The sequence below is a fragment of the Eschrichtius robustus genome, chromosome X, assembly GCF_028021215.1.
Source record: "Eschrichtius robustus isolate mEscRob2 chromosome X, mEscRob2.pri, whole genome shotgun sequence".
NCBI lineage: Eukaryota > Metazoa > Chordata > Mammalia > Artiodactyla > Eschrichtiidae > Eschrichtius > Eschrichtius robustus.
Window position 1 is genome coordinate 118,968,600 of NC_090845.1, and position 25,387 is coordinate 118,993,986.

General features: G+C 39.7%; 1 protein-coding gene across 1 annotated transcript; it reads left to right on the forward strand.

The window, feature by feature from the left end:
• The first annotated feature begins 22,689 nt into the window (after positions 1 to 22,689).
• On the forward strand, positions 22,690 to 25,041 carry ADGRG4 (adhesion G protein-coupled receptor G4). Its single transcript, XM_068532694.1, has one exon. The coding sequence runs from the start codon at positions 22,690 to 22,692 to the stop codon at positions 25,039 to 25,041; it is 2,352 nt and encodes a 783-aa protein (XP_068388795.1).
• Positions 25,042 to 25,387: the final 346 nt, after the last annotated feature.

Here is a 25,387-nt window from a genome sequence, read left to right on the forward strand (position 1 = left end):
AAAAGTGGCTCAAAGCACTGTCCATGAGTCCTAGGGGTTTGGACTGTACAGTATTAAAGTGTAAGGGGAGAATGATGCCTTTTTAAACTCAGGCTTATGAGCCGAGCTGATCCGGCAACTTCAAAGAGCTTCTCTATCTGTACGTTCCACTGTTCACTGAGGAGACATCACTTGACACTATTTACAAGTCTTCTTTTGGCCAGACCTTGGACTACTAATCACTAATAATTTTGCAGATTTGCTTCACTGACTTTTAAAATGGATGTATTTGTTACTTTTGGGGTCTGATAGGGAGAGGGAACTATCTCCTGATCTTTTGCCAAAGGCTCTCTAAAACAGAGGGCAGGGCACAAGTTCAGTCTGTAGTTCAGAATTTGTCATCCTATGCCAGATACTTCACCCACAGCACTGATACTTTTGCACAAGGGACAGCCCTCCATATGCTCACCTGTCAGCTTCTAACTCAGTGCCCTAATACAGGGCACAATGATTATATTCAGTAAATAGCAATAAAGTACCTACTATGTGCCAGCCATTATGCTGAGCACTGGAAACTGGCAATAGGGGCCAAGACTCCAGTTATACGGCTGCCCAGAAAATCAGATGATACAAAAATAGGAGCATTCTGGGAAACACTGGCATTGTTTTATGCTCAAAGAATTCAATTCTGCTTTAAAATTGCTTAAACTTGACATCTTCAGGCAAAGCAGCTTTGGAATTTAGCAAAAAGCAAAACAGAATGACATCTTGAGTGAGTATCGTGGCAATATGGCAAGAGTATTATTTTCCCTCCGGCTCCACCAGAGAAAGACCTGGGGCACATTCTCTTGCTGTATCAATCTGCTAGAGAGTTAAAAAATGGTAGCTGGCAGATAAAGATATCATGAGAAAAGAAAACTACACACCAATATCCCATATGAATCTAGATGCAAAAATTCTTAACAATATACTGGTAGACTAAATCCAGCGGCATATTGAGGATTATCTACCCTGACCAAGTGGAATTTATATCAGGAATGCAAAGGTGTTTCAACATATAAAAATTCATCTACCAATGTAATACACTACATTAATAGATTGAAGGGAAAAAAAACATATGATCATCTGAATTGATGCAGAAAAAACATTTGACAAAATCCAACACCCTTTCATGATAAAAGCACTCAACACTCTAGAAATAGAAGGAAACTTCCTCAAGCTGTAAAGGGCATCTATGCAAACCTAACAGTGAACATCATACTTAATTGTGAAAAGCTAAACTCTTCCCCTAAGATCCGGAAAAAGACCAGAATGCCCACTTCTGTCACTTCTATTCAGTATTGTGCTGGAAGTTCTAGCCAGAGCAATTGGACAAGAAAAAGAAATAAGACATCCAAACTGGAAAGAAAAAGTAAAACTATCTCTTTTTGCAGATAATACGATCTTACATAAAGAACATCCTAAAGAATCTGAAAAACAGATGTTTAACCTAACAAACAAATTCAGCAAATTGCAGGATACAAGATCAACGTATAAAAATTAGTAGTACTTCTATGCACTAACAATGAACAATCTGAAATGAAGTTAAGAAAACAATTTCATTTACAATACTTTCTAAAAGAATAAAATACCAAGGAATAAATTTGACCAAGTAGGTGAAAGACTTCTACGCTCAAACCACAAACATTGCTGAAAGAAATTAAAGAAGACCTAAGTAAATGGAAAAGATCCCATGTTTACAGATTTAATATTAAGATGGCAATATACCGCAAAGAGATCCACAGATTCAAGGCAAACTCTATCAAAATCCCAATGGTCTTTTTTAGGGAGTTCCCTGATGGTCCAGTGGTTAGGACTCAGTGCTTTCGCTGCCGTGCGCCTGGGTTCAATCCCTGGTGGGGGAACTAAGATCCCACAAGCCGTGCAGCATGGCCCAAAAAATAAAACATTTCAATAAACTAAAAAAATTCCAATGGTCTTTTTTACAAACATGGAAAAGCCAATCCCACAATTCACATGGAATTGCAAGGAACACTGAATAGCCAACACAGCCTTGAAAAAGAACAAAGTTGGAGGACTCACACATCCTGATTTCAAAACCTACTACAAAGCTACAATAATCAAAACAGTGTGTTATTGGCATAAGGATAGACATAGATTAATGGAACAGAATTGAGAGTTCAGAAAGAAACCCACACATGTATGGTCAATTAATTTTCCACAAGGGTGCCAAGACCATTCAATGGCGAAAAATAATCTACTTAACAAATGGTGATGGGAAAACTGGGTATGTAAACATATATGCATGTATACATACAAATACATGTAAACACATGTAGAAGAATGAAGTTGGACCCCTACTTCACACCATATATAAAAATTAACTCAACATGTATGAACAATCTAAATGTAAGAACTACAACTATAAAACTTTTAGAAGGAAGCATAGAGGTAAATCTTCATGACCTTGGATTTGACAATAGATAGATTCTTAGAAATGACACCAAAAGAACAAGCAACAAAGGAAAAAAACAGATAAATTGGACTTCATCAAAATTAAAAACTTTTGTGCATCAAAAGACACTATCAAGAAAGTTAAAAGACAGCCTACAGAAAGGGAGCTATATGCAGGTCATATATCTCATAAGGTCCTAGTATCCAGAATACATAAAGAGTGCTTACAACTCAACAATAAAAAGACAACCCAGTTAAAAATGGGCAAAGGACTTGAATAGAAGATATGCAAATGGTCAACAAGCACATGAAAAAATGCTCAATGTCATTAGTCATTAGGGAAATGCAAATCAAACCCACAATGAGATGTCACTCACACCCTCGAGGATGGTTATAATACTAATTTAAAAAAAACAGAAAACAACAAGAGTTGGCAAGGAGGTAGAGAAGTTGGAACCCTCATATGTTGCTAGTGGGAATGTAAAATGGAGCAGCCACTGTGGAAAACAGGTCAGCAGTTACTCAATAAGTTAAACATAGAATTACTATATGACCCACTCCTAGGTATATACACAAAAGAAATGAAAACGTGTGTTCAAACAAAATGAATAGCATGAATGTTCATAGCAGCACTGTTCATAATAGCCAAAAGGTAGACACAACCCAAATATCCATTAATAGATGAATTAATTTTTAAAATGTGGTATACCCATACAATGGAATATTATTCAGCCATATAAAGGAATGAAGTACTGGCACATGCTACAACATGGATGAACGTTTAAGACACTACACTAAGTGAAATAAGCCAGACACAAAAAGCCACATTGTATGATTTCATTTATATGAAATGTCTAGAATAGGCAAATCCACAGAGACAAAAAGCAGATTAGTGGTTTCCAGGGGCTGAAGGGAGGGGCAGATGGGGAGTGACTGCTTAATTGGTACGGGGTTTCCTTTGGGGGTGATGAAAAGTTCTGGGACTAGATAATGGTGATGATTGTACACCATCGTAAATGTACTAAATGCCACTGAATTGTACACTTTAAAATGATTAAAATGGTGAACTTTATGTTATGTGTATCTTCTCAATACAAATACAATGATGCCTGGCACTCCTGGGGGCTGTAACATTGTCATTTAAATGGGGTTTATGATAAGGTTTTCCCAACATGGAAAACACTTATGTCATAATGTTAAGTGAGGAAAGCAGGGTACCACATTTTTCATACAATATGATCTCAGCCACATAGAAACAAGCAAAACCCACGCACAGAACCAACACAGCAAAAGAAATATTGTAAAATGTTAATGGTGGTTGTCTCTGGGTGGTGGAACTCTGGCTGAGTTTGTTCTCATTTTTTTACTTTCTAATACTTTCCATTTTTTTCTTTTAAAAAAGCATGTACAGTATCGCTTTTATAATGGAAAAAACACCTCTTTTTTTTTTTTAAGTGGGGGAGACAATACACGTAATTTAAAATAAAAGGAAACAGAGGATAGAGGCGAAGAGACACAGAGGAGCCTAATCAAGAGAGAACACGCTTCAGGGGAGCAATCATGCAATTTGAACTTGAAAATTGCCAGGGAACAGATGGCAGCGTTCAAGCAGACATCTGCAATGGATAGTTAAATCATATGCAAAGACACAAGTGGCTTTTGAAGCAGGCCCTGGAGAGGCCCGGCAGAGAACGCTGGTTGCCTGGCCAAACAGAAGGGCAAAGCTTCTGTCCCAACTCATCACAGCCCAGCCTCCTCCAAGCCCTGCTCAGGGCCTAGAGGCTGCAGCAAGGGCTCAGCGCAGACATGCTTGCATGTGTGAGGGCGCAGAAGAGGTTGTGGAAGAAGAGGCCTCTAATAATGACAATGGCAAACATGGCAGCCGACATTTACACGGGGCTTCGCAGTTTATCAACTTTCTTACAAACGTGACCTAAACGTTAGTTATTGCATCAGTTTGTTAGTTATTGCATCAGCTTTCATAACGTCCCTACGAGGTAGGTAATTATTACTCCCATCTTACCATGGAGGAATGAGGCTCAGAGAAGTGATGTGAGTTTATTTGTTTAACATTCATATAGTGCTCACTGTATGCCAGACGCTGTCTTAAAAGCTTTCACATGGGGGAGGGATAAATTAAGAGTTTGGGATTAACATGTACACACTACTATATACACATTACTATACGTAAAATAGATAACCAACAAGGACCTACTGTATAGCACAGGGAACTATATTCAATATCATGTAAGAACCTATAACGGAAAAGAATCTGTAAAAGAATATACATATTATATATGTATATATATTATATATGTATACATAATGCATATATATGTATATCCAAATCACTTTGCTGTGCACCCGAAACTAACACAACATTGTAAATCAGCTATACTTCATTAAAAATTTCTTAAAAAAATTTTAAATGCTTTTATCTGCATTCATTTTCCATGTTCACGCAGCTAGGAAGGGGCAGAACTGGGACTTGAATCTGGCTTTTTTGGATTCCACTACACCACACTTCTGCTCAGATCTAAGCAAAACTTACCTCTGTCTGCAGAACCTCAAGTATGGCCACAAGTGGTTTCTATCTATCTGTCCTATCTATCTATCTATCTATCTATCTATCTATCTATCTATCTATCTATCTATCATCTATCTATCTATCTATCTGTCTACCTATCATCTATCCATACATCCATCCTTATTTTTCTGATTATAAATGTAACACATTATTTATTAAAAAAATGCAAATATTACTGAAATAACATAGAAAGTAAAAATCCCCCTAAATCTCAAACCTGAAGATACTCATTCTTATCTGGAGTGTATTCTTTCAGATTTTTTTCTAGTGTATGCCAGCACACACATTTTTCTCTTATTTTTGAAATAGGATAATACTATATCTATACTTATGTGACTCCCGTTTCACAAAATAGTAAACCTTGGAAATATCTCCATGACTCTATACACCTACTTTGTTTTACTTTTCCAGTGTATAGAGGTGACAATTAACTTCTTGAGACATAGACATTTTCCTATTTTTTTCTCAATTACAAACAATGCTGCAATAAATATCCTTGTACTTGCAGCTTTGTACACATGTATGTTTGTCTAGAATAAATTGATAGAAATGGAATTGCTGGGTCAAAAGCATATGCACAATTATGTACAATTAAAATTTTCATAGATATTGGCAAATTGCCCTTCAAAAAAAAAAAAAAAGACAGACTGTACTAATTGTACTCCCACTACCAGCAGTGTTTTAAAGTGACTTGTTTCCCCACAGGCTAGTCAGTACTAGATATTCTCAGTCTAAAGTGTTATCATTCTAAAAGGCACAAAATGGTATCTTATTGTTGTTCTAACTTGTGTTTTAAAAATAGTGAGAGCCCATCTTTTTATATTTCTGATTTAGTTACTTGCTTGTTCATGTCCTTTGGCAACTGGTTTTATACTATCATACTGCAGAGAGCAGAGGCCCTTGTAGACCATGTGAAATTATGATACATTCTTTTTTAAGGGACAAGTAAGCCCTGGAGATTTATGCTCACCGTAATAACCATCCTTAAGTGTTGTATTTGACGTCATTTTGGAGGGCTGGGCAGAAAAGCAATGTTAACCAACCAAAATTGAGACTTGGGTTTCATAGCAATTATTGCCATGTGGGATTAACTCTTGATTTATTAGCCACATGAAAGATGATGATACTATAATCACATAAGCCAAGGACAGAAAAGAGCACTTGCTCATCCACCATGAATGGTTCAGAAATAGCTCCCTGGCAGGTAGATGCTATGAGTTCCGGCGTATGGTTCTGTGTGTGTGTGTGTGTGTGTGTGTGTGTGCAGGCGAGTGTGTGTGGGCAGACATGTATTTATTTGCTTTTGGAAGATATTCAGTGGAGGAATGGAGGGAGAGAATTCTGTAAGGCCAGGGAGTATCTAGAAGCTTTCATATGGGGACATCTTCCCAAAGCAGGGAAGTTGCCACTTCCTGCCAGCCTGCGTAGTGAGCTGTTATGGCTGTCAGTTCTAGAGTGGCAGTCCCAACATTACACCCCTAATTCAGAGAAAGGTTAACGTTCCATTCTGCCATAAAGCTCTTTTTGGTTTGTCTTGGGCTGTGCTGGGTGTGGAATTAGGTTGATGTTCGGCAAGCCTCAGATATTTGCCTAGTGCCCTGGGTTGTGAGGTATGCGATGGTGATAGTATCATGATTCATTAATAGCTACCTATGAAACAAAGGGCATACTCAGTTTATACTTTCATAGATATTGCCAAGTTGCCCGCCAAAAGACTGTACCAATGCACGTGTCCTTCAACAATGTTTGCGAGCACACATCATGTCACTTAATCTTCAAACAATCTTGTAAGACCGGCAGGTAGGGGTGTTATTTGGTGTAGACTATAGTGGTGGCCCTGGGTTGTGCATTCATGCAACACTGTGGCCCTGAATTCCCATTTTACTGAAGCAAACGTTGAGGCATCTGGAGGTTAAGTTACTTGCTCAAAGCGACCCACCTGATGAGTGTCAGAGCTGGGATTCCAGCCCAGGTTGCCTGACTGCAGAGCCAGTGGTAACCAGGTACGTGGCCATCTTGAGCCTCTTAAAGCTGCAGCCCCCTTAGTGAGGAAATGGAAGGGAGGAATCAGGATACACTCCGGGCAGCGCCCTTTCTCCCTTTCCTGAACGCAAACGGAAGCCCTGCAGCTTCAGTGTTGTCCATCCTTCAGGCCCCTGTCAGTGCCTCGGTGAGAAGCCGTCTCCAGAGACAGAATAAATCAGGTAACTTGGCTCAGGAAAAGGCATTGGAGAAATAAATTGCTGTTGCACCGTGAATATAATAAGGCAGTTAGGTAGATGGAAATAGTCATCTTTTGATTATATGAGTGAGGATTATGTGCAGCAAATTTTAAGTCCAAGCTGCCTTTTCCTTGGTCTCCCCCCAACCCCACTTCTAACTGCCCCCTCAAAGTGTTCAGTTGGTGTGTGCTCTGGGAACACAAATCTAACTTTTCATATTAGCCCAGGCAAAATATAATTAGGAAGAAGCTCTTCTGCCAAAGTAAAGTCACATGCTAATGTCAAATAGAGATGATTTTTGTATATCAACTATTTTGGCTTACTTGCACCAGTATTGACTCATAATAGTATTGTATAATCTAGATTTGACTCTATGGCTAAAAAAGATGATAAAATTGATTTTTTTGTTACAAAAATTTCATTTGTTTTCTCTTCTCCCTTCCCCAAATGTGGACAGATGCACTTTCACTAAAAGGAAAAAGGCTGGATTTTTATGGCAGAGCTGACACATACGTAAGCCTGACCAACACCATTCCTGAACTCAGTCGATTCACAGTATGCATTGACCTGCGACTTGTGGGTGCCAGATCAAGTGATTGGATGGCCTTCTCCTATATTACTAAAACTACTTTCCTGGGTAGAGAAGACATAGACCTTGGACTTGCAGGAGACCATCAGCAGCTAATCGTGTACAACTTGGGCAAGACCTTTTCCATCCGTTACCACCTGACTCCATTTCAGTGGCACACAGTATGCTTGATATGGGATGGTGGGAAAGGCAGATTAGAGCTCTTCCTGAGTAAAGAAAGGATACTGGTAATGATCGATCAGCCACAAAACCTGGCGCCTAATGGGACTCTGGTTCTAGGACATTTTCGCAAGAAAGGGGATGACCATGTTAAAGGCATGGTTCCTAGGTTCACCAGCAGCTTGTACTACTTTCAACTCTGGGACCACATCCTGGGAAATGAAGAATTTATGAAGTGTTCGAGCGGAAACGTGGTTAGTTGGGAAGAAGATGCTTGGCTCGTCAACAAGATCATTCCAACCGTTGACATGAGACTGCGCTGCGTTGAGTAACTGATGAATTGTCTTCCTTAGCAAGGGTAGTGGTGGTGCAGAACTCTTCTGCTCGCTACTATAAATAACCCACTCCTAGGCCCAGGCTCTGTCTTCCTCAGAGGGGCCCAAGGTTGCCACAGTTTTGTCATCTACTTTTTAACGTAGAGCAAATAGTACTTTTTGTCTTGTATTTTGATATGATTTCAAACTTACAGAAAAATTGCAAGAATAGGACAAAAAATTTCTATATATTCTCTGCCCAGCTTCACTGTTACATTTTCCCCATATGTTTTACCATTCTCCCTCTCTCTCTGTCCCCTTTTCTTCCCCCCCCCCATACACTCTCTCTCTCTCTCTCACACACACACACACACACACTCACAAATTGTTTCTTAATAATTTGAGATTAAGTTGCAGACATAGGGCCTCATTTCCCCTAAGTATCTCAGTGTGTAATTTCCTGAGAATAAGGACATTCTCTTACATAACCACAGTACAGTTGTCAAAATCAGGAAATTTAACATTGATATGATACTAATATCTAACTCATAGTCCATATTCAAATTTAGCCAATTGTACTAATAATTTCCCTTATATTTTACTTGGTCCAATAAAATATAGTTATATTTTACTTGGTCCAGGATCCAATTCAGGATCATGCATTGCATTTAGTTATGGTGTCTCTTTAGATTCTAATCTGGAACAGACCCTTAGTTTTTCCCTGTCTTTCATGATGCCAATTTGTCTCAATACTGGTGATGGCAACTTTGATCACTTGATGCTGCTGATGATTGTTAGATTTCTCCACTGCAAAGTTACTCTTTTTCCTTTATAAGTGAGTAATTTCCTGAGAGATATTAGGAGGCTATATCAATATCCTGTTCTTATCAAACTTTCACCCAGTAGTTTTATATCTATCGATGATTCTTGCCTCAGTCACTTATTACTATGATGATTGCCAAATGATGATTTGTAGAACTCCATCATTTTTGTACATTTAGTAGTTAGTATTCTATTGTGAGGGAGAGTGTTCTCTTCTTCTACATTTACTTATTTATTCCTTCAGTTGTTTATATGTTTATATCAGCATGAACTCATGGACTCTTAGTTTATTCAATGGGTTACAATCTGTTGCTGTCATTTATTTTATTGCTCAAATTGGCCCAGATTTGGCCAGTGGGAGTCCTTCAGTCTGGCTCTTGTGTCCTTTTGACACATTCCCATTATTTTTCGAGCACTTCCGTACTTTCTAGCACAACAAGATGTTACAGGCTTATCTTGTAGTTTTCCCACTCAGCCCAAGAATCAGCCATTTTACCAAAGAGCCCCAGTCCCTTTTAGGGGGGAATGGTATTGACAAACCAATTCATTTTTCTTTTGAGAGCAATGACGTTGTGGGAGAACTGTTAGATGGAATTCTTGTAAGAAAACTGGGTTTTTGGAATTACACGTGTATTTCCTCCCTTCTTTCCAGTTTTTAGGAGGAAATATAAGATTGTTTTTCTCTGTACAACCCCACTCTCCCGTCAAATCCAATCTTCTCCATCATCAACAGCTGCAGTCCTGAGGCGTGGGTAAAGTCATTGATAACAGCATCCAGATAGAATTTTTTCTCATTTCCTGAAATGTTCACTTATTCTTAGAGGAATAGTATTTACTGTTCTTATGGATTTGGGAGGGGATAGCGAGGGAATGGGGCTAGATCCATGCCTAATAGGGCTTCTGCAGACTATGGAGATAGGTTTTCACCAACGGTCTGGATGCTGTTTGAGTTAATGGCAGAGGGTTTCTGTGTTTCTTTGAGCTCAGACTAATGCAAAGGAACAGGAAAGCCATTCCTTTGAGCTACTACCTGAAGGCATTTGGTTTTCCTCCTTTCTGAAGCCTTGAAAATGAAAGAGAAAAGTCCTAGCTGTCTCTGATTACAAAAGCGAGCGAGTAGGTTAAGCCTGAACAGCTTACTCAAAGCAGTTTAAAGTAACTTTATCTTTGACGGAAGGAACCAGAAGTATGGCTCTATTAAATCCATATGCTTAGCACTGGTCTTTGAAAACCTAGTCTGGCCAGGAGAATTACCATGGCCTTTCATACCACTTTGCTGGTAAATGACTAAATCTAACTGAAGTGATAAAGTGTTAGATGACCCTCATTTATTTTGCTCTTTTGTACACTTTTTAATGTACAATCTATCCTCTTGGTCTGATTAAGTCTTGGTGGGCATAATGTACAAATAATCCAATACAACAAACAAGCCAAAGAAAACATAACCTAAAATGACAATCAGTGAAAGGAGTAGAAAATGTTATTTCTACTATTCAGGTTCCTTCAAATGTTCTTTCCAAACCTTAGACCAGGGTTTCCTAACCTGAGGTCCAGAATGGCCTTGACGGGTGAGCAAAGCCCTTGAGATGGTACGCACCATTCTAAAAATGCAAGATGAATTTTTTTCCTCCTGAGGACAGTCTATAGTCTTCATCATATTCTAAAATAATATAATCGCTGCCTTTTACTAAGCCCTTGCCATGTGTCAGGCATGTTATGGATGAAGAAAGAGAGGCCCTGAGAGTTTAAATAAATTGCTTAAGGTCACCCATCAAATCAGTAGTGGAGCTGGGATTTGCACAAAGATCTGTCCTGTTGCAAAGCCCATTCCTTTCACCCCACACACCTTGCAGGACTGCCTCGAGGGAGTCTGTGGCCCCAAAACGGTTATGAGCCACTCTCTTAGAAGCTTCCTTCGAAGAGAATTGCTGGTGCTGATAATCCACCTGGGGAAATTCAGCTACCAGCTATGGTCACTGCCTGGTCACCACTGAAGGAGCTGTAACACCATAGAATTTCTTCTACCTCCATCTTGCCATCTGACATCTGGGAAAAAGAGGGCAGTTATCTGAATAAATAGGAGTGGTTACTACACGCCTAGCTTCAGCTTTTGCCTAATAAATTGCTATTTATGGTCCATAGAAGGACTATGACCTTTCCAAAATAAATTTTAATGAACACATTGCTAGGTTACAATTCTCAATAAATCTATTTACACATAAATTATATATGTGTATATTTATATATTCATGAGAACAAGGCTTTGGGGGAACATTTGCTGAAAACCATGAATGCTACCTGGGTTTAATAAACAAGTATTCACTGTAGTTGGAGATGTCTCAGGAATATTTAAACAGTGCAGTGATAAATAATAATCACGGCAAAGGTGCTAGTCATTAGTAATTTAGTTTTGGAGTAGTTTTTAAGCATCTTTTCTTTATTAAAAAAAATTACAAATGCAATAAATATGATTGTGAGTAAAACAAACTCAAACAATGCAAAAATACATGAGGCATAAAGTAAAACCTACCCTGCGTCCTCTCCACAGAGATGTCTATTTTTTTTTTAGAATCTTTTTTCCTATGGATTTATAATGTGTGTGTGTATGCATGGGTGTGTATGGATGTGTATAGTTAAAAAAATAAAAATAATATATGCATATGTACATATAGGTTTACAATTTGATTTATTTTAACTTAATATTATCATGGACACATCAGTAGGTTTATATCCACCTCATCCATTTTGGGGCTTCATATATCCATTTATAGATGTACTATAATTTATTGAACTAACTCACCACGGATGAGCATTTAAATTGCTTCCAAATTTTTGCAGTTACAAGTAATGCTACAATGAATTTTCTTGTACACACATCTCAGTACACATGGGCTTGTAATTTCATAGGACACATTATTAAAAGTACAATTTTAAGAGAAAAGGATATAGGCTTTTACAATTTAAGTTGATTTACCTTTTTTGCTAGTTATTTTATTAAGTTAACTATTCATTAAAATTGATTTAGTTTTTAAAGTAAAAGTAATAGACATGCATGGTTAAAATTCAAACACTGCATAAAGATATAAATTAAAAGTCTCCTTTCTCTTCAATCCCTTACCCCAAGTGCTTCTCTCTAAAAGTAATGATTAAAATTTTTTTTATATATCCTTGCAGAAACAGTTTAAAACTTGGGTTTGCGTGTAAATATTCTTTGTTTTTCTTTTTCACAGTTGGGATCATCATCATAAGCATAGTCCTCTGTATCTTTTTTTTTACATTCAATAGTATATTTTGCAGATATTTCCATATCAGAAAGTATAGACTTACCTGACTATTTTTGGTGTAGGGGGTATGATAGAGCTATGCTATAATTTATTCAGTGATCTTCCTTTGAAGGACTTTTAAGTTGTATCCAGGTTTTAGCTGTGACAAAAATCTCATGTATTTTTAAAAGGAATGGATGGTGACTGGAATTTCTTTTTTTTTTTTAATTTATTTTATTTATTTATTAATTTTTGGCTGTGTTGGGTCTTCGTTGCTGCACGCAGGCTTTCTCTAGTTGCGACGAGCGGGGGCTACTCTTCGTTGTGGTGCGCGGGCTTCTCATTGCAGTGGCTTCTCTCATTGTGGAGCACGGGCTCTAGGCGCGTGGGCTTCAGTAGTTGTGGCACGCGGGCTCAGTAGTTGTGGCTCACGGGCTCTAGAGCACAGGCTCAGTAGTTGTGGCACACGAGCTTAGTTGCTCCGCGGCATGTGGGATCTTCCCGGACCAGGGATCGAACCCGTGTCCCCTGCATTGGCAGGCGGATTCTCAACCACTGCGCCACCAGGGAAGCCCTGGAATTTCTTGAAGTGATCATTAGGGACTGATGAGAAGCTAAAATTCCTCTCTAGGTAAGTTGAGAGTAATTTCCTAATCTCAGCTCAGACACATGATCCAACAAAGGATTTGTTCTGACTTGTGCATGTGTGAAGACGAAGAGCCTTCCTAAAGGTATGTAGATTAAATCACTCTTAGTTAATGCATTTGAGAAATCCCTTCTTGGAAAAGAATGAAGTAACATGAATTGAGTCCATTCTGCGAAATCTACCCTGTATCAAAACATACGGTCCCTGTGTGTGTGTAGCTATTGATTTGCTAAGATTTATTAATTAATCTAATGCTCCAGCTGCTTTGAATTACTTTATGAACTAACCATTCTTAAAATATGCAGAGATTGACTATATAGTTTGTGTACTTTCTAAGGCCTTTGTCTGGCCCACTATTAAGCCTTCTATCCAGTTATCAGCTCTGATAGGAAAGGTTTCATTGTGATGGGCTCTTCTAGCTAAAAGGCAATTTGGTTTTGCCCCTGTACATCAATTCTCTGTGCTATCCTCATTTTTCATCACGAAAGATAAGCAAGAGCTGTTTGTAGTTCATTCAAACCTCCTTATTTGTAGTCTCCTGCACAGGGTGACATTCACCTATGGATTCAGAGATGGAAGCTTCTAGCCTGTCTCTCTCTCTATTGCAGGATTCATTTTTCATGTCCTTGCCTGGAAACTGAATACAGACACCATTTTGAAAACAATTTTTTTTTCTCATCATCTTAAAGATGCTCATTTCATATTTTTTCTACCCCACAGGCAGATGTGTCTGTGACAGTTTCTGGTCACCATTATCTCTCACAAATCTAATAAACATGCTCTGAATTATATTTCCAGAGGTCGTGATTGAAAGAAAAATCAGATGCAAAATGTGGGCTACAAAAACGCAAAGATTTAATATGAGGTGATATACCCAAATCACAAGCAGAATTTGGTACCTTAGCAAATGTTCTACTTAATATTCTGTTGGCAGGTACATCCGCAACAAAATGCCTCATAAATATGCAGCTACTCTATACCTCTGTTCTCCAGCTCCCAATGATTACAATAATACAATTTGGTCTAAAGTGAAGGAGCAAATGGCAATTAAGCCCACAGGCCCCTGTGAATTAGCATGGATTATCACCACTTTAAAATACAGAGACAGCAAAGCTCGTGCAGATCATCTGTGCAAGTGATCACTTGTTCACAAATGGGAACAGGATGAATGCGGCAAAACATGTTTGTAAGCCCTTCGAAGATGGAGGCCAGACTCCATGGCTTCTGTGGTCCCTGCAGTACAAATGGACATTCAGTTATCGTTCAACTACCTGCACGGTGTGGGCTTCTGCATTTGCTTCTTTTAAGTTGAATTTTTATTGAGATAACTGTAGATTCACATGCAGCTGAAGATCTCTTGTACACATTGCCCAGTTTTCCCCAACTGTAACATTTTGCAAAGCTATGGTATAGCAACCAGAATATTGACTTGGATACAATCCACTGATCTTATTCAGACTTCTCTAGTTTTACTTGTACTCATTTGCGTGTGTGTGTGTGTGTGTGTGTGTGTGTGTGTGTGTGTATTGAGTTCTATACAGTTTTATCACCTGTGTAGGTTTACGTGTCCACCACCACAGTCAAGATACTGAATGGTTTCAACACTGCAACCATCCATCGTGTTGCCCTTTTATAAACACGCCCACCTCCCTCCTTCCCTTTCCGCCCACTTCTGCTTCCCGCATCCCTAACCCTTGACAACTACAGCTAATCTGTCCTCTGTTTGTAAAATTTCGTCATTTCAAAAACGTTAATAGGGCTTCCCTGGTGGCGCAGTGGTTGGGAGTCTGCCTGCCAATGCAGGGGACACGGGTTCGAGCCTTGGTCTGGGAGGATCCCACGTGCCGCGGAGCGGCTGGGCCCGTGAGCCACAACTACTGAGCCTGCGCGTCTGGAGCCTGTGCTCCGCGACTGGAGAGGCCACGATAGTGAGAGGCCCGCGCACCGCGATGAAGAGTGGCCCCCGCTCGCCGCAACTGGAGAAAGCCCTCGCACAGAAACGAGGACCCAACACAGCCATAAATAAGTAAATAAGTGGTTTAAAAAAAAAAAAAACGTTAATAAATGGAGTCATGAAATATGTAACCTTTAAGGATTGGCTTTTTTTTTCACTTAGCATCATTCTCTGGAGAGTCATCCAGGTTGTTGTATGTATCCATAGTTTGTTTCTTTCCACTGCAGAATAGGATTCTATGGCACGGATATATCACTGTTTGTCTAGCCATTCACCTCTTAAAAGGCATCTGGGCTGATTCCAATTTTTGACTATTACAAAAAAAAAAAAGCCTGCTATGAACATTTGTGTACAGGTTTCTGTGTGAGAATAAGTTTTTATTTCTCTGGCATAAATGCCCAAAAGTGTAATGGCTGGGCATTATGGTAGTTGCACATTTAGTTTTATATAAAACTGTCAGATTGTTTTCCAAAGTGGCTGTGTCATATTCTGTTCCACCAGCAAAGTATGAGTGGTCCAGTTTCTCTGCAGCCTTGCCAGCATTGGGTGTTGTCACTATTTTTCAATTTCACCCGTCCTGGTAAGTGTGTAGTGATGTTTCATTGTGGTTTTAATTTGCATTTCCCTGATGCCTAATGATGTTGAATATCTTTTCCTGTGATTATTTGCCATCTGTATAACCTCTTCAGTGAACTATTCATGTCTTTTACCGATTTTTCTCTCTTTTTTATTGAAGTATAGTTAATTTACTATGTTGTGTTAGTTTCAAGTGTACAGCAAAGTGATTCAGTTATACATGTATATATTCTTTTTCAGATTCTTTTCTATTATAGGTTATTACAAGATATTGAGTATAGTTCCCTGTGCTATACAGTAGGTCTTTGTTGTTTACCTGTTTTATATATAGTAGTGTGTGTATGTTAATCCCAAACTCCTAATTCATTGCACATTTTTTCATTGGATTTTTTATTTTTAATGTGGAGTCTTGAGAGTTCTTTATATATTCTACTCCTTTGTTGGACATATGCTTTGCAAATATTTTCTCCTCATCTGTAGATTACTCTTTTATCCTTTTCACATGGGCTTTCACCAAGCAAAAGCTTTTAGTTTTGGTGAAGTACAATTTATTGATTTTTCTTTTTGTGGATCATGCTTTTGGTGTCAAGTCTAAGAACTCTTTGCTTGGTGTTAATTTGTATCCTCCAACCTTACTGAACTCACTTTTAAGTCCCAGGAGGTTTTTTGTTTTTTGTTTATTTTTAGGTTCCTTGAGATTTCTACATGGACAATCACATAATCTGCAATGCCTTTTATTTCTTTTTCTTTTCTTATTGGCGTGCCTCTAACTTCCCGTACTATGTTGAATAAGAGTGACGAGAGCTGACATCCTTGCCTAGTTCCCAGTCTTAGTGGGAAGACATTCAGCCTTTCACCATTATGGTTGATGTTAGCTGTAGCTTTCTTGGTGATGTTCTTTATCAAGTTCTATACAGTTTTATCACCCTCCATTCCTAACTTGCCAAGAAATTTTTTTCGTGAATGGATGTGGGATTTTGTCAAATGATTTTTCTGTATCAATTAAACACGTTTGCTAACCCATTGTAATTAATTGCTAGACTTAGGGTTTGAAAGGATCTTTAATCCCTATGGATCCTGGTTAAAAAGCTACTGACGCTTGATTGGATTACTTCTATTTGGGATATAAGTGATTATTTAAGGAATATTGTTTCAGGGCATGGCTGTAATTGGGATCCCCATTGGGTTTCAATGCCTAGGCTTGCAAGGGTGCCTTCATGTTTTGGTTTAGCACTGTGATTCTCTCTTCTAAAGTTTGTGTCTGACTATTTTGGGTGATTGCTTTCTCTTGAGCAGTTCAGCATTTGCAGAACTTGGCTTTTATTATCTACATTTGCTAATTCTTGATTCTTTTAGGTAGAGTCTCTTCTTTCTCCGGGGTTTGTGATGATTCTGTGTAAACTGAGGGCATGCACTTATGGGTACTGGATAATTGAAGCACTAGCACACACTGTCTTATTTCTTCTCTACATATTTCACCGGTGGAAATCTCATCTTCTCAACACTGAACATCTCTGGGCCTAATCTCTAAATGAGGGGATTGAATACAACCTCCAACACAGTGCTAAAATTCTGTGATTTAATTAAGGAAGATTTGAGCTATAAAGACTTTGGAGGAAAAAACTTGAGACAGTAATGTCTCTGGAAAAAAAACACTTTCATCTGAAAGATTCAATGGGAGGTTTTTGCTGAAATATACAAATCCAGGTTTTAAGTTAAAATGAAAGTTGCATTAGTTCCTAGGAGATATCTAGTACTTAAAATGCCACCTGTTTGGCAACTTTGTTCAACTCATTTGTTTTTCTTTTTCTCAGTCTTATGCTTCTTTTTGAGATGCTTACAGGAAGTGTCAATAACAATTAACATCTATAGCTCAGCCCTCTCCAGATAAAAATATCATGCCTAACTCCCAACCTCTGTGTTCTAAAAGAGTTTACTTGTTATGGATTTCTCTAACAGTGCTATTTGAATGCTGCATCAAAGAAGATAACTTAGGCTTTTGTGGTATGTAGTGTTTTATTGTCTTCCTAAAAAGTTAACGCAGCTCAATCATTAATCATTTGTAAAGGAATGGGAATTGTGAAATCTTCTCTCAACAATTAGTGCATTCATAGGGAGTGATTCAGGCCCTGGGATGCCACACTCCTCAAATGTGATATAAGTGACACTGTAACAGGTTTGCTAAGCCAGTTGGCTGTGGTAAAGCCATCTGCAAAAATGGGAGCCAAGATCCTGACAATTCTCCTTTTACTTGCAGTTATGGAAAATTTTGAAGGCAGAAGCTTGAAATAAATGTTGTGCTGCTGAAATGTACCAGTTTCTTGATACTGCCTAATAGGATGTGAATCTCTGATAATTGAAACAATGCTGTAAAATTAAGTAAAAAAGTACTTCTTATATCACTTTGAGTTTTCTTTTTATAAATGTGTGTACTTTTGTCTACTCATCTATACAGTTAGTTGCAGGTTTCTGATTGTCAGTCATTCTACTTGCGAATGACCACAAAATCCCAAAGAATATCCCACACACATCTCAGAATTTCTATATATGCAAATTAAAAGTTATTTCAATGCTCGAGACAGTGAAATAAGTTAGTAGATTGTCTACCACCATAATTATTCCTACATCATAGGTATTATGCTTCCCAGGTAGATAAATTCAAAATGCTAATTTCCCAATGGTAAATATGCATGATTTCATTTTGGGTGATTTGAACTGGTGAAAAATTATGACTCAGTGTTGAATTTTACTATGCACCATTTTCACTTGGATGTTCCACCATCATTCCAAATTCCACTTATCCGAGCCTGAAGTGGGTGTTTTTCTTCCGAGTGAGGCTGCCCTCCCAATTTTCCTATTTCTATGAATATCACCACTGTTCTCCAAGTAGCCCAAAAGCAAAAGTCAAGTTCTCTGACATTTCTCTGTCTTCATCTCTTAAACCTCTTTGCTAACATAAACTGTCATGTCAATTCTTCCTTTCCAATAGCTGTAGGATTAGGGTTTCCCACACTACTCTCATCTCATTCCAAGCCTTCATCATTTCCACTTGTTCAGTTAGCCTGCCAATATTTATTGGACATCTACCACTTGCCAGGCCCTGTACTAGGCACTGGGGATATAATGGTGAGTGAGCAAAGAAAGATGAAGGCCCTACCCATAAAGTGTAGTGAGGAAGACAGATATTAATAAGCACACATACATGAAAAACTGCATCTGTGACAAGTACTGTGAAGAAGAGGTATGAGGGTTGTCATAAGAGGTATGTCATAAGAGCCTAGAATAGATTGGTTTGACCTAGTTATGGAGGCAAAGGAAGGCAGTCTTCCCTGAAAAAGTGATGCATGAGTGAGATCTGGAGGAAGAATAGAAGTTAATCAGATGAAGAAGGGTGGGAAGATCATTCTAAGTAGAGGCAACAGGACATGCAGTAGTCTTGTGGTGGGAAAATAATGCCAAGTATTGCAGGACTAAAATGAGGCTGCCGGGCTGAAGCCCAGAAAACAAGGGAGAAACTTAGTACAAACTGAGGCTGAAGAGGCAGGTAGAGACCAAACCATGCATAGTTGTTTTAGGCTCTATTAAGAAAAATTTTTTTAATCCTACGAGCAATACAAGGCCACTAATGGGAGCTGAGTATGTGAAGGTGTGTGTGTATGTGTGTGAGACACGTGATCAAATTTGCATGTCAAAAAGATCATTCTGATTGCATTATGGAACAGATTGGAGGGCCCCCAAGAGTAGAGGCAGAATCTAGTTGGGAAGCTACTGTGGTAGTCCAGGTGAGAGATTGATGGTGGCTTGGTCAGAGTGGTAAGTGATAAAGGTGGGGATAAACAGGTGAAGTAAAGAACTATTTAGCAGGTAAGATCCATAGGACAAGATTATGGATTGGCTATAGCAGGTGAGAGGAAATGAAGGAGACAGAGGGAGAGGGTTTTGGCTTACACAATTAAATGTATGCTTCACTGCGGGAATACTGAAACAGAACCCAGTTTGGAGAGAGTTCAAGTTGGGGCATATTGAGTTGAGGTGTTAATGAGATATCCAAGAGATGATGTCAAGTGAGCAATTAATTATGTAAATGTGAAGCTCAGAATAGAGATCTGATCTAGAGATATAACTTTGAGATTCATCTGTGTATATGTGTAAGTTGGAATCCTAGATGTGAAGAAACTATAGAGGGACTTCCCTGGTGGCGCAGTGGGTAAGACTCTGCGCTCCCAATGCAGGGGGCCCAGGTTCGATCCCTGGTTGGGGAACTAGATCCCACATGCATGCTGCAACTAAGAGTTCGCATGCCACAACTAAGGAGACTGCAAGTGTCAACTAAGACCTGGTGCAGCCAAAATAATTAATTAATTAATTAATTAAGAAAAAGAAACTATAGAGTGAGAAGAAAAGAGGTGCTGGGACCAAGCCTTGGGGAACCCTGATATTTAATGGCCAGGTGAAATAGGATGTGTCTGCAAAGGTGATAGCCAGAAGGAGTGGCCAGAGAAGTAGGAGAAAAACCAAGAGTGCATTATGTCATAGAAGTCAACTCAAAGAATATCTTAAGAAGGAGGGAGTGGTCAACATTATCAAAAGCTGTTGAAAGGTCAAGTGAGATGAGGACTGAAAAAGTATCCATTGTATTTGCCTACATGGAGGCCATTGGTGGCCTTAGTGAGTGCTGTTTAGTTGAATGATGATGGCAGAAGCCAGATTACTGTGGGCTAAAGAATGGGTCAGGGGAGCATGAAGACAGCCAGTAGAGATCAATTTTCTTTAAAGAAGTTTGGGTGTGATGGGGAGGAGAGTGACAGGGCAGTACCTGCAGAAGGATATGGGGTTTTTATTTTATTTTATCTTATTTATTTATTTTTAAAAATAAATTATTTATTTATTTTTGGCTGCTTTGGTTCTTTGTTGCTGTGCGTGGCTTTCTCTATTTGCGGCGAGCGGGAGCTACTCTTCGTTGCGGCGCACGGCTTCTCACTGCGGTGGCTTCTCTTGTTGCAGAGCACGGGCTCTAGGCACGTGGGCTTCGGTAGTTGTGGCATGTGGGCTCAGTAGTTGTGGCACACGGGCTTAGTTGCTCCACGGCATGTGGGATCTTCCCGGGCCAGGACTCGAACCCGTGTCCCCTGCATTGGCAGGCGGATTCTTAACCACTGCGCCACCAGGGAAGCCCGGGGTTTTTTTATGTTTTAATTGCAACAGACTGGAACTTGTTTTAAATCAGGAGGGGAAGGCTCCTTAGGGAAAGGAGGGATGACTGTTGGTGTCAGCTTTCCGAGACGGTAGCACGGCTAAGTTTCTACCTGATGACTTCCATTGTTTTTTCCTATGAAATAAGAGGAAAAGGTTACTTGATAAACATGTGAGGGTAAAGTTTGAGAATGGGGAAGGTTTTCAGTAGTTATTGCAGAGAGTAGGAGTATAAATTGACCAGAGAAAAGTGGTAGGCTGGATGGGCAGTGTGAAAAGCTTATTTGAGGTTGGTGGTCATGAATTTATAGAAATACTAATTCATCCTCCTGTGTGACTGTGCCCATCATTACATTAGAATGCAGGAAGAAAATATTGTGAAACTTCGGTTTATATTTATTTTTATCATATTCTTTTGGCATATTTTGAGTATGTTTATAATGTACATAATGTAAATTTATTATACATATGTATACATTATTAGTAAATATATATACATAAATGGCATATGTTAAAGAAATTTTAATCTTGGGGTCCCAGATCAAAATATTTTCAGTTTATAGTACTGAGATGAATAATAGGCATTTGACAACAGTTAATCATTTTTTGAGCACTTCCTATATGCCAGGTGCTGTGCTAAGTATTTTACATGCATTAACTCAATTCTCAAAACAATTTTTTAAGGTCGGTGTTATTATCTCACATTACAGAGGAGGAAATTGAAGCACAGAGAGGTTAACTAACTAGTCCAAGATTACATAATGAATAAATGAGGGAGCCAGGATTTAAAAATACATCTATTTGAATCCAAAGCTGGTCCTCCCTTTTTTGGAAGACTTTAACCACACAATCCAATTTCTGTAATAGATATAGGACCATTCAAGTCATCTATTTCTCCTTAAGTGAGTTTGACCACTTGCCTTTCAAGAAATTGGTTCATTTCCCAAAGTTAATTCTCTTACTCAGTGTGCTACTCTAGTATGCACCCCTCTTTTAGGAGTGCCTATATTTTTTTATGGCGACACAATGGAATGGATATCCTTCTACCTGTTACTTAACCAGGGCATTATGAGAACCATATATAGATTTTGGAAAGTAGAAAATCATCTTAAGAAAAACCATGTTAAAAAAAAGAAAGAAGGAAGGAAGGAAGGAAAGAAAAAAGAAAGAAAGAAATAAAAAAAAGAAAGAAAGAAAGATAGAAAGAAAGAAAGGAAGGAAGAAAGAAAAATCAAGTACAGTTGGCCCTTGAACAATGTGGAGATTAGGAATGTCAACCCTCCAGAGCAGGGAAAAGCACGTTACAATTTTTTTTTTTGACGGTGCCACGTGGCATGTGGGATCTTAATTTGAACCCCGCACCCCCTGCAGTGGAAGCGCAGAGTCTTAACCACTGGACCACCAGCGAAGTCCCCCCATTACAACTTATAGTTGGCCCTCTGTATCTGTGGTCTCTCCATATCCGCTCTTCCACATCCGAGGATTCAGCCAACCGTGGATTGTGTAGTACTGTAGTATTTACTATTGAAAAAAAAAATTGCGTATAGGTGGACCCACACAGTTCAAACCCTATAATTCAAGGGTCAGCTGTAATCACATGATTTGATTTATATCTGATACTTATCTCCTCTTAAAAATATGAAAAACCATTATAGAGCTGTTTCTTAAAGAATTGTCTCTGACTTCTAAAGTTGAATCCAAAGTAACACATGCTTTGTAATTTTTCAGTTGTTTCTGAAAAGATAGCAATTCAGGAAACAACTACAACTCTTTCACAACAAATAGAGTTGACAACACCATTCCAAGTTACTGGACTAAAACCGCAAAGGACGGTATATTCTTCTACCGTGGTGTCTAAAAGCATGCCTGTATTTGCAAGTGATTATACAACCAGATAGTATTCCAATACAACATCTCCAACTCTGGAAACAATGACTGCACCAATTTTTAAAAAGACATCCATAGCGGAGACAGCTACATTCGCAGCAGACATCTTGTCTACTTCAGCAGCCATTGCTCTCTCTACCAAGAGTACCTCCATAGGCCCTACTACCAATTCCATGAAAATAAGTAAATCCCCATCTTCAGAGAGCACAAGGACAACAAAAACGGCTGAATCCATTGCTACTGAGACCTTTCATCCAACGGTAGCCACTAATTTTCTGTACACATCTGGATTTACCAAGAGTTCAATTGCATCCAAAGCTTCAGTGACTGGATCTCAGTCGGCTGTTATGAGGACAACATATTTATTCTCATCTATTGAGTCGACATCGATGTCTACAACATCTTGGCCCAAACACAAATCCACAGGTATGGGGGCACTCCCTATCTCCACAGCTAGCCAGGAGTTTCTTGCATCTACAGCTGCTGGAAGTGTACCTCAGTCCACGGTGGACCAGACTTCAGCTACAACTACTCACATTGGGACTGCATCAGCACTGCCGCCTGAGTCTGTGCTCCTCTCCACAGCTGTTCCAGTGGATTCTGTATTTCCTAGAAATCAGACGGCATCCACATTGGCAACAACTGATACGGAAATACCCTTTACAGTTTATTCAACTAGGTCTATTGAAATGACACCTGCGCTAAGAACAGTTGAAACAGAGCCGGCATTTACAAATTTCCAGGATGTCTCTTCACCCAGAGTGGAGGGCACAATATCTACCTCCATGCCAAAAGAGGCCTCTTCCGTGGCCCTTTCTTTTAGGACATCCTCTCCATTCACCAGAGCTCAGAGCGTACGGACAGTTATTGATGCTGAGACTACACATGAAGCCTTGATTACTGGGATCACACTTGCACCTACAGTGGCTGAAACTATGCTTTACCCCACAATCACTGGGCCAGTATATACCCAGAATACACCCTCAGGTGGTGAAAACATGCTTCCTCTGATTTCCACTAGATCAGCTTCCACATCCAAGGTGTCTGAGTCTGGTCCCACATCAGTAACTGATGAAGGTAACCATCTATCCTCCACCAATGAGATCATTTGGACTTCCAGGCCAGAACAGACCCTGTTGACATCAGCATTCCATGGGAGTACTTCTAGTACAGAACATTCATCCACAACTGCTAATATTATCGTCCAACCAGAAGCATCCACAGAGAGTGAGGCCACTACCACCGCTGATGTTACTACCGACAGATATACAGCAGTTCTATCCAAATTGACATCTCCGTGGCTTGCTAATTTCTCCACAGTTTCTGGAGCCACATCTGTAACCAAACTGCCTGAGTGTAAACTTACCAGTTTACTACTAAAACCCACCTCTATGTCCACAGTAACTGGAAATGAACTTCTTTCAACACCAAGGGAGACAGTTGTTCCACCAGTAGATAGAATATCTACCCTTGCTTATGTTGAACCGAATTTTTCTACTGAGGAGAGTGCGTCTGAGAACACGCAAACAGAGACAAATGGTACAATTGCATCTGGAGAGACAACAGCCCCTGTCGCAGAGTCTGCAACAGCACAAAGATTCAGAACTGCTGTGACAAGGAAAGGAACCACTTCCCATTTTCTTAAGGGAAAATCGACTGTAGCAGCGACAACCGAGGTTCCTCCATTTGCAACGATACTGGAGGCAACAGATGAATCTGTTTCCCCCCTTCCTGATATAGAGAAGCTGACTACCCGATTGGATAATACAACTGCAACTACTGAAGCGAGAGAAAGTTGGCTTTCTGCAAAATCGGTGAAAACCACACCTAAGAATTCACCTAATGGAACTACAGAAATCTTTAATTCCACCCACATCTACACAGCACATTGGACTTCAGAGACTCTACCTGAGGGGAATCCAGCTCCATCTCCCACTTCTGGGAGCACACAGACATTTTCTGAACCCCTGGGTGCTTCCACCACAAGGATACTGAGGACGAGTTTTGCCACTATCCCTACAGACAGGACAGCTATGTCCTTGACTGCTGGTGCCTTGTTTCCACAGCCTATAGCCACGCAGTCCTCAGCAACCCCTGTGCCTGTTACCCTCGTGTTCTCACTGCCGGTTAATGTCTCTGCTGTCACCTCTATGGTGCTGTCTGAGGAGACTAAGGTTACCATGCCTGGGCCTTCTGCACTGGCCAGGGCTTCCTCCACATCTCTGCCCTCAGATATCTCAGCTCTGTCATCAGCCGCAGTGACCACAGCTGCGACAGTCCAGCCACTGCAGGGGGTCTTCCAGGTCCCGACGGAGAGGGGTAAGGGACTGAATAGCACCGTGAGTCTGGGGTCAGAAGGACCAAGACAACGGATGGTTGCAAGGCACTTTATTTAGAATCTACTGAATCTTACATAGACAGAAGAGGAACTCATTATTAGACAATGAACCTATAGAATTGCTTATCGTCTCGGTTCAGTCACTACCACGGACGTCAACAAGTTTACAACAACTATCCTTGAACATTATCTTCCCTTAACCAGGCTCACGCACAGCCCCCAGCCATAAGGAACAACCAGGACTCTCATTTCCCTGAGGTCTCCTGGCTTGAGATAGCTTTGCTAATCTCTCTTACATTCCTCAGGCCTGGGAAAAAGAGTGCATGCCAAGGTAAGGGCTTTGCTTTTTGTGAGAGACATACTGTCTCCTTCAGGAGTTACCTCCGGCTAAGACTGCATGCTTC